The following is a 10,647-nucleotide window of genomic DNA, read 5'->3' as shown; positions in this document are numbered from 1 at the left end:
GGAACGCACTCCCACTCATCCTTAGAATAGATCAATCCTATTACAGTATTACACGTAATATTCTCAAACGGCTACACTGGAAAGGACCTCCATGACTAACCTCTGCACTTTGCACTAGCTAGCCTCGGTATCCCCTCCTGACTTTTGCCCACTATGTATGTATTTATGTTTACTCCTCACCAGATTTGTCAAATATGTATATGTAATGCTCTCATGTATCCCTCCTTTACTATGTAACTAAGCTTGAAGTATCCTTGTTTTCTGTACTTTGTTGCGCCCAGTTACCTAGGTGTCCGGTGCGCCATACAAATCAATAAACAAACAAACATATATACCTCAGACATACAACCGTAAACATTATATGAGCAAGATACTGAAACACATTTATAAAGAAGAAGATACCTTTTCACTTTAGCCAATTAAACATTTTATTTATTTGGAAGTATTTATTTTTAATACAAAATGAGAAATAAAAAGAAAATAATCCGTTTTGTTTGTTTTAATTTATGACAGTATAAATATATTTAAATACAGAATAAATAAATAAAGGTATAGATCTTTCTTTGAAAAGTGGGCATTTCCACCTTAGGAGTACACTACAAGAGATCTCCCATGATGCACGGCTGTGGAATTAAATGCAGTGTAATTTGAACATCATCAGGGAGCAAGGTCCCTTTAGTTTACATCTTATACATATGAAGCATGAAATGTGGGGCAATGGCCAGGATTGTTTATAATTATAATTAAGGTGGTACAAGTGAACAATTTGCCATGAGAAGGCCTTTTCCCAATCATCTTCAGTAGACTAGCACACAGCATGTAATTCCCTTTAGAATGGAGGCAGGCGTGTCAGATGAGAAAATAGAAGCACATTCTACAACCGAGTCCATGAATTAAGGAACCTAGAAGCATACTAGCATGGAAGAAAGACAGGACACACCGAGGGTCTGTGCAACACATTTTTGAGTGTCCTTACCTGCTTGTATCTCTTTTGAAGTCAGAGCCCATGCAGTAGTACCTTGCAAAGGCCTGAACAGCTCTCCATGTGAGTGTTCTACAAACAGCAATGAAAAGATTTTGGAGCAGTGCAACTGTGTTTGCTTTCACCCCTGCAGATTGCATCCTTGAGTCACAGGTGATTCACACCACTCTCCATCTTGTTATGTATTATCTGGAAGCCACCAGTCCCATATAAATGGGGGCATATTTCGCACACATTTCTTTGGCCTTGGCTGGATCGTCGCATAGCACCATTTTAACATCCAGCGGGTAAGTACTTCTCATTGGCAGTGAAAGGATGTCAGAACAGCAGAAGAAAAGTCATCTGATTTGCATCGAAATATGAAATCACCTTAGAAGACAAGATAACTGTGCGCTGCCCAGAGCGGCATTTTATACCAGTGGACGGTTCATGAGAACCTAAGGCTTGTAACTCATTCACCCTTCTGACCAAGGCAATAGCCAGCAGGAACTGTGGTGCTGGAGATCTGACATTCCATGTAAGGGCTCACAGGGATGAGCCTTAGCTTAGGAAGAACTAAGTTTAATTCTTTAAACATCTTTGGGAACATTGGTTTGTTTTATGAGATGAATACAACCTTTGTGGCCTCCAGAAATGTGCTAAATGACTGGGATTTGCAATTCAGCAGCTAGATATACTCTCGTGCATGATAAATATAAAGCAGGCCATATTTGCAGGTATATCAAAACATTTGGCTTTCTTTAAAAGGTTCAGGGGGTCATCCAAAGACCTAGATGTCCATACTGTATGTACTCCGGAGCAATCAGGCTAAGATTAGCGAGGGCATGCTCAAACGGCAGATGAGGTCTCCCATATCAGATAGAGGACCAGCCTTGCATGGCAGCTTTTGCGCAGCACTTCTGGCAGCTGAAGTAGAGCCTGGTGTGCCCAGGTTTAAGCAGTGAGTTTCATTCTTGGATGTTAGTTTGCTTGACCTTCGGGCACATTCTTGTAAGAAGAGGAATTGAGAGGAAGCATCAAGAGATCTTTGGGACCAATGAACCAAAATGGTGTTCCCCAAGGAATTGGGGTCTGGGACTCTTACGCCAAAGTGTTTGTATTTTGAGTTTCATAACAGGGAGGTTTATTTTCAGGTTTTCATATTGTTGAATGACTGTCTGCCAGACATGTTTGTTGACCAATGTTTGGTGTTCTTTGAAAAGTACATTGCTAAAAGGATCCAGCTTTTTATTTTTCCGTATATAGGAGATGGATAGCTGTCAGATGGCGGGCCCCACTTATTAACCAGTGTCACATTATCTGAGCTTCTCTCAAGAGGGTCCCCAATCTGGTGCCTCTCTGCTCCTTTAGGTAGTGCATGGTAGAGCAGCTTGGTGCCCAGATTAAAAAAAGGTCTATAATCTCAGTTCCAGCATGTTGATGTGTTATCTCTTTTCTTTGTCCAGAAGCTGTCCACTTTCAGATGGCCCATATGCACATCCTAGCATGTTGGGTTTGCATCCATTTACATTCTCTTACATCATCACGGCAGGGCATCAGGACTGCTGTGCTGCAGGGAGCAGTATCTATGTGACCTACCGCCATTCTTGAGTCACTGATGCTCCAGACATTCCTACAAGGACCTTGTTGTGAGCTCCCCATGATGTGGAAGGATGAAGAAGACACTGTAGGCGATGGAGCCTAGCAAGGATGAGATCTGTTGAGCCTAGAAAATGGATTCCCCGAACCAGGATTGTGATAGACAACCCAATGTTGACTTTCATGCCTAGCTGCTTCAACAGGTGTAAAATGGGGCCTATGGGATTGGCCAAGCAGTGTGTCCATCCCTGCTTTCAACAGTAGAGTCGTTCATGTACAGGTGCATTATTACGCTGTTTTTTTCAGGGGAAGGGCTGCATCACTGCCATGCACTTTTAGAAATAAAACGAAGGTGAGTTTAGGATGAAAGGAAGGACTTGGTATTGGAAATATCTTTGGCTGGCAACAAACCTCAAATACCACTGCTGTTTTTGTTTGGTTGATGTGAGAATAGGAAACATGGACTGGAGCCTCCTTAGGGGGGTGTGATTGATGTTATGCAATGTGAGCATTTTGGTTGTTGCTTGTTTTACAAACGTGGTTGGCTTTCTTTAGATTTAGAATTGGCTTGATGTTCTTTTTCAGATCTTCATTTTGGATTAGACAGTAGGGTGAATACTTTTTCTTTAAACCTTTGGAATTGTTCCAATTGCATTGGTTCTTAACAGCATCTCTATCTATGGCTCAAGCTTCTTTAGATGGGATGTTTTTGGTTGGTTTTCCCCTTCAGTGGCTAATTGGACTTTCAAGGTTTGCAGGCTTCACAATTTCCAGCATCAATGTTTCTTTGGTAATGTTATTCCAAGGCAGACGGTGTAATATAATAATATCTAGTTTTATGTAGCATTACAAACCCGCAGGTATCTAAGCGCTGAAATAACAGTTGATATTATTATCCCACCACGTGCTGCTCAATTTATTGACCCCAAAAGGCTGAGTTGGCCCTCCCGGGTTTCGAAATGCCTCAGCAAGCTGTGCACAGATGTCAGAACGAGCACTCAATTCGCTGTGCTATATGACCGGCTTGATAAAATGTGAATGCTCAGTAGTGGGAGGTGGTCATAGGAATAGTTTTGTCTTAGATGTTGTGGCTGCTTTCATGCTTCCTGTGGTAGCGGACACATTTTACTTTGGACTCCTGGATATACATGAGCCTCAGACAGAGCAAAGCCGCATGCATGATAGGGAAGGCGGCATGGAGCAAAAGAGGACTGGTTGGTAAGAACATGAGTGCCCATAAGGCTGAGTGAGCATGATGCAAATCACCATTTGAGGCACAGGTTGGCACAGCTACATACCCCGTATTATATCTTGAAGGCGGGTTTAGCTGTCTGATAACCGGAATATGTACAACGTGAACACTGAGTTTGCAGTTAAGTCCCGCTATGTGTAATTGAAAGCTCCTCTGGGAGAGGTGGTCTCTGTCGCATGGGTGGGCTGAGCAGGATTACACCAAGCCCAGATGGTGTTGTGAAGCTGTGTGTCCACAAGGCCAAAAGGAAGTATTCTTAGGAAGCCCATTGTTAATCTAACTGACTAAATGTATCATACCAAATCTTCTGTCTGAAGCCCATTGTGTAATGCTATAAAAACCCTCAGGTTTCTGTGCTCGGGGGGCCTACATTTTGGGACAAAGATACTATGCTGGGTTCCCGATCTGTTTCTGTACAGCTGTATGGAAATAAACTGCGGTTCAGTCTTTGCTGCCTGTCTTGAATTATTTGTGTTATGATGCAGGTTTCTACATCCCACAGAAGGCTACCTACTTTCTCTCCATTTCTGTGGGTAGCATCTCTGCCTTGGCTAGTACTGCTGATTTTGGCTCTTTGGAAGCCACAACGGGCATTGAACCTGTTTCCAGGTGAAACGTTGGGAGTGACCACCACTTTAAGCTGCCCTGGAGAACACGTTTTTGTAATGTACCATGAATGTCAGTGTCTCTGCCTCTGATTTTTTTCTTGTGTGGATTTTGCCAGTGGCATGCAAGACGAATAAGGAAGTACCCTCAATGGGGCATCGTATCTCTGACCTTTGATATACAGCCAGGATAGCCTCTGCAAGGGGAATCCCGCAAGAAACCCTAGACAAGTCAGCCAGGTCTGCTTCTGCTGTAGGCATGATCATTTTATTGCAGCCCACCTCATGCTCTCTCCCTATTTCAAGCTGAGCGTCTCCTTTTTCCTTTTGTATGTGTTTTCCCATGTGTTGGACATAGTCTGAGAATTAACAAGGGGGGGTCCTGGGAGTCCCTCTGCCAGACATTAGTCCTGGTTACGCGAGACTTACCCAGAGTCTTTAGCTCACTATCTTTCACAGAGGAGAAATATCCAAAACATATCTGTCTTTGTCCTGCCCTGGGGCAGTCCAGCACCGAAATGCTAGGCAATTCTCTTCTGAACAAGAGTACCAACAGCAACCCCAGAAATGTGTTTCGGTTTGGTTGGACCTCATCAGTAGGGTGGAGCTGTGCCTCTCTAAGAATAGTGAGCAAGGGGTCCACGTCTGGATTCCCCTAGTAACTTAGGGTGAGACCCAAAGTTACTTAAATATGCAAATTAACAAGGGGGGGGGGTCCTGGGAGTCCCTCTGCCAGACATTAGTCCTGGTTATGAAAGACTTGCCCAGAGTCTTTAGCTCACTATTTTTAACAGAGGAGAAATATCCAAAACATATCAGTCTTTGTCCTGCCCTGGGGCAGTCCAGCACCGAAATGCTAGGCAATTCTCTTCTGAACAAGAGTACCAACAGCAACCCCAGACATGTGTTTCGGTTTGGTTGGACCTCCTCAGTAGGGTGGAGCTGTGCCTTTCTAAGTATAGTGAGCAAGGGGTCCACGTCTGGATTCCCCTTGTATCTTAGGGTGAGACCCAAAGTTACTTAAAATATGCAAAAATACAAGGGGGGTCCTGGGAGTCCACTATTCATTGACCATCAAACCAGCCTAGAACCAGTGGAATAAAGAAGCAAATGTGGGTGGAGGTACAGTGGAGGTAAAGTGTGGGTGGTTGTGCATATGTGTGTGTGGGTGTGGGCACTAGAGGAGCAACAATAATGGGCAACATTTTGAAAATCCTGAATTTAACACAGGGGTAGGGCCTGTGGATATCATTCTCTCATAACTCAAGGCATTGGTACGTAAAACCTCAGCATATTCCAAAGTATATTTCTCTCATCACATATGCAATGAATGAGTGGCCTCCAGTTCCTACAGAATACACCACTCAACAGAGATGATCAAGAAACAGACACAGGAAAATGTATACAAACGTCCCTGTCTTGTTCCCAAATCAGGTCCCATGCCAACAGGGAAGACTGATTGTAGAGGGCATGTTTTCTGTCAGTGAGAGTGCCACACTGTGAGGGTAGTTGATGGCACCAAATCAGCATTGCATTGTTCAGCTTAAGCCAGGCTTAGCCCTAACATAAAACATTTAAGTGCACAGTTCCAAAATAATTACATTCAATGTCAATATAAATATTAGCGGTCTAGAGTTCTTATGAAAGTTGCAGGGTCCACTTTAGACATTTTTAATCTCACTCGATTTTCTTGGTCAGCATGGCATTGAGTGCCAGGCACGGTGTGTTATGGTTGGAAGTGGTCCAGCAGTAATGTTTTTGCCCATTAAACATACATACACAGACATACACCCCAGGGTGACAGGCACTGGAGGGCAGAATGTTCCAGCGGCAGTAGGTTGGAAGACACCGCTATCTGGACAGGACAGAGCTGCTCTGTGACAGGCCGGATGAGCTAGTGATGCCACTGAGCTGAGAGAAGCCGCTACAGGATTCCAGGCTGGTCATGGAGCCCCTGACACAAAGCAACAAAAACACAATTGTTAAAAAAAATGCAAATTCCACAAAGTCTCACTGTGTGTGCTCATTACAAAAACAAAGGGTAGAAGTATTCCTGTTAAGTGTTTAGATAACTCCCAGTGCTGCTTCTCCCTATTTCCTTCCTATTTCCAACTCCTTGCAGCCATATGCTACCTCATTGCAGGGCAGGTGATGCACAGTGTGCCCCATTCCCATTCATCATGCTCTCATTCTATCAGTGTTCAGAGTGCAACCTTGACTTTTTTGTTAGCTTTGGTTCTGTGACCTTGTTCACGTTTGGCTAACTGGTGGTGCAAACCACTAATAGCCAACTGTTATGAGTACTTCATGGGGATTCTTTTTTCTCTCTGCATCTTCTCCTCCCACAAGTCCCTTCACTTCCTTTATCACCTCCTAGCCCCAAAGCCTGCAGAGAGGGCCGTGCAACCAGCAGCTGTCACTGATTCATGCTGATGGAGTTTGAGCATTGCTGACCAAAGTGGAGCCTGTAAACATATCTCGATGTAGGAATAGCCAAAGTGCCGAGGAACTTTGGACACAGGGAAGCCAACCAATTCTGAAACCACTATCTCCTCTTGCCTTTATCTCCACTTGTCATTGTCCCATCCTGCTTTCCACCACAGTGCTCTCTCCTCTGGTCCTGACATCCTCTTCTCCCCACATTTGAGCCACAGTCTGCAGGCTACCCCATGGCTGGTAATTAACCTTGTTATTATTAATAATGTGTTTATTAGTTCAATTAACTATTTCACATATAATACAAAATAATAGAATAAGATAAAATGAAAAACATATAAATTCACATTGCTTATACTTAACAAATAAAGAAATACATAATTTAGAACATAAGTGACTTTACAGAACATGCAATAAAATCATCTACATTTAAACAGTTAACCTATCTTCGTACTTTGACACTGCGCCTTCCATACATTGGGGGTCATTCTGAGTATGTCGGTAGGGGGTTAACGGCACCGGTAAGGATGCCGGTGTTGTTAACCTCCGCATTCCGAGGTCCCTTAGCGGGTCCCACTAGGGCCGGCTGGTTTTACCAGCCGCCCTTAGCGGGACCCGTTAAGGGACCATGGAGCTAATAACGGGCCCGGAATTGGCGGGCCCATTATTAGCTCCTTCCCCATTCCCATTGAGCCCTATGGGGGCACAAATGGGAATGGTTTCAAAATGGGGACTTACCGGCTCCGCATAGGTCGGAATGTCCCGGTAAGTCCCCATTCCGACTTCCCGGACCCGAGTTTGGAGGCAGCCATGTTGCTAATAGCACAATGGCTACCTCCAAACTCGGAATGACCCCCATTGTGTAGCGCAGTAATCAAAGAAGTATTACATGAATTAATACAGTACTTCCAAAATGCGTCTTGGCTGTTTCTCCCTGTATCCTATGCACACATCGTGCTAATAATTGTTGGTATGCCAATTGCAAACTTTCACAAGAGGTTAAGATGTGTTGGGGTCTTTCTATTACATCCTGGCTTCCGACATATACGAAGCATTGAAAACATAAGCTGGTCACTACCCTGCCATGCACTACTTTGTGTGTGTGTATGTGTGTGTGCGAATGTACATGAGTGTCTGTGCATACATAAATGTGTGTGTATGTGTCTGTGTGAGTGCAAGGTGCCTAAATGTGGGATGGCTTTGTGTGCAGAGGTGAATATGAGTGTCTGCATGCATGCCTTTTTGTGTGTGGGCTGTGTAAGGAACTTATGGTAGCAACCAGTGGTGTTGCTAGGCCTGGAAAAGATCTGGGGCTGTGCTAATGACGGGACTCAGGGCTAGCTAGCCTTTTGGTTGTAGCCCCTGAGCTTCTATCCGGGGCTACAACCAAAAGACCCGGGGCTATAGTCCCCTCAGCCCCCTCCCCCTAGAAACTCCTCTGGTAGCAACAGTAAAGACAGACACAAGTGATCACAGTTCAAGGGTGTTTATTAAACTGTAAATGCAGGGTGGAACAACGGCTAATCTAAACCTAAATCTAAGATTGGAGCAAGTGTTGACCATCAAATCAAAAATAAGGCAGCCCTTGTGGCGATGTGTCACCATAAAAGGGCCTATACTAAGAAAAACCTATTGTCAATTCCTTACAACTAATTACACAAAGTGTGTGGGATAAGGGTTTAATAAAGAAAGACGTGTTCTCAAATAATAAGTCAGGATGTGATTGCTAGGGCTCTCCCTTCTCACGTTTTCAGCATGGGACAAGGTGGTACCTTGGAGCACATCACACGCTCGAGCCTTCTCAGCACGAGCTAACAGTTCCGCTCCAGCTATCAGGTTCTTCGATGGATAAGTCTCTTTCTAATGGAAAGTATCTTGCCTTTGAGGGCCTGATGTGGTCAGCAACAAACAAAAAGTTCCTTTCTCAATGTACTTTGGGTGAGGATTTTTCATCCTTGGATCTCTCTCGACCGGGCTCAGAAACACTTGACAAGGGGGACCATTCACTTCCTGTGGTCTTCCATTGCTTCTTACTTTCACAGGTCTTAATGTCTTTTTAAACAGTTCTTCAGGCTTCACCTCTGATTGTCGGCTTCCCTCTTCCGGATTCACTCTCACCAACTTTTACAGATAGTTCACCGTAGGCACCACTTGGTCGGGCACACTTTGCTTAACGCGTCAACTTTGGTTGTCGACTTCCCTCTGCTAGGATCACTCTTGCCAACTTCTGCAGACAGTTCACTATGGGACTTTAGACTTCGCCCCATCTCGTTAGCATCCCTCTGCCGGGTTCACTCTTGCCAACTTTTAACAAACAGTTTATTATGGGACTTCTGACTTTGCCCCTTCTCATTAGCATCCCTCTTGACACTTTTAACAAACAATTCATGTACTAGTTTCCACCATGCAGGATTTATTTCCCTTTCTTTCACAATGATCGTTTGGTCAAAGACTTTCAACAGTACAGAGGATTTTACGAAACCCCTGTATGACCACTTTGAGCCCTTCTTCGCCTCTTTCCCAGGCCTTCTGGTTATGGTAGTCTCTTATCATCGGGTAATCGGCCAGAGTTTCCTGCGTGAGCACCCACGTGGTGATGGTCGCCTCTGTTACGGGTTTTCCCCTCCTTTTCCCAATACTTCCTTTCAAAGTTCAAACCAGCTCTTGCTACTTTTTCATTCAACACAGTTCGGTTTCTTATCGACTCTCCCCTCGACTCACCGGCTGTGTTGAACTGCGTGGCTTTCTTCTTCTTCGAGTCAAAGTTGGTACCACCGAGACAAGCATCTCTTCTCGGCTTGGTTATCAGCAGAGGAGAATCTTACGTACTGAAGATCATGCTGGCCTTTGTTCGCAGACTTATGTTTCCGATTGCAGAGGTTTCACAGGCCTGGATCGGAAAGGGTAAGGTCACGTCTCTCCTTGTCACCCTCTCGGTATTCGCCGTCTTTCGCCTCCTCTTGAACTGCCAACCTGAGTTAGCCCTCAAATTGTGCGTTCTGCCTTGCTCGTATTGTGCTCTCTTGCTCCACCTTGTATCCGTGTGGGCCGTCAGGTGTGTGTGATTTTGGTCAATTGCCTGACTTGGCCTGATCTTTAGGTTGGGACATGTCAGGTGAACAGTTCTAGAATTTGCCCGTTATCTTTCGTGTTGTATGAAGGTGTTTGTGCCACAAAGGTGAGGAGTTAGAGTGTGCGAGTATCCTACGGGGTATAAAGAGGAAGAGGTGTTATATGAGATTATGCTTCTCATGCTAGGGTTTTGAGTAAATTCGGAAAAGGGTGAGATTTGTAGGGTGTGTTGAAGAAACGGGAATGACCGGGATTTCTATCGTGACCTGAACCGGGGGATTCTATAGTGACCTGAATCGGGGGATTGTGGGAATGGTAGTGTGTTGTTAAAGCGGGACACCGGGGTTTCAGGAAAGAATAATCAGAGGGACGAGATGAAGAAGGATTGGTAGTAGTCGGGTAGAAAACAGGAACAATTTGATCCTGGGAGATGTGGTTTTCAGGTTGAATGGGGTTCCTGCTCCTAGGGGAGTTACCAGTTACAGAGGGGTTGGTAGATTTTGATAAGGGAGATGTTTCAGGAGGAAGGGAGGTTGATTTGGAGTTGCCCATAACGGTCTCCGATATTTCGTCTTAGTCCCTGGAGCATCCCACCTGGGGCATTTCCCTAAACATAAGGTGATGCTCCCTTGCTCGTCCACCCTCAGGGTTGGGATCTGAGAGTGCAAGCCCTTCCATGGCCACCTGAATAAGGGATTCCCGAGGTCTACTTGGGAGAATAC

The 10,647-nt window shown here is 44.8% G+C and overlaps 1 protein-coding gene across 7 annotated transcripts in view; it reads right to left on the bottom strand.

Annotated features, from left to right (window-relative positions):
* Positions 1–410: 410 nt before the first annotated feature.
* Positions 411–10,647, bottom strand: part of SEC14L5 (SEC14 like lipid binding 5) — a 765,028-nt gene continuing 754,791 nt past the window's right edge. For all 7 annotated transcript variants that reach the window (XM_069646047.1, XM_069646048.1, XM_069646049.1 and 4 more), the window contains one exon: positions 411–6,371. In XM_069646047.1, the coding sequence (XP_069502148.1) occupies positions 6,269–6,371 (103 nt within the window). In that variant the 3' untranslated portion in view covers positions 411–6,268. The remainder of the gene's footprint in view (positions 6,372–10,647) is intronic.

This window comes from Ambystoma mexicanum, chromosome 2p (assembly GCF_040938575.1).
Source record: "Ambystoma mexicanum isolate Mex_15411 chromosome 2p, UKY_AmexF1_1, whole genome shotgun sequence".
NCBI lineage: Eukaryota > Metazoa > Chordata > Amphibia > Caudata > Ambystomatidae > Ambystoma > Ambystoma mexicanum.
This window is presented reverse-complemented; position numbering and strand designations above follow the sequence as displayed.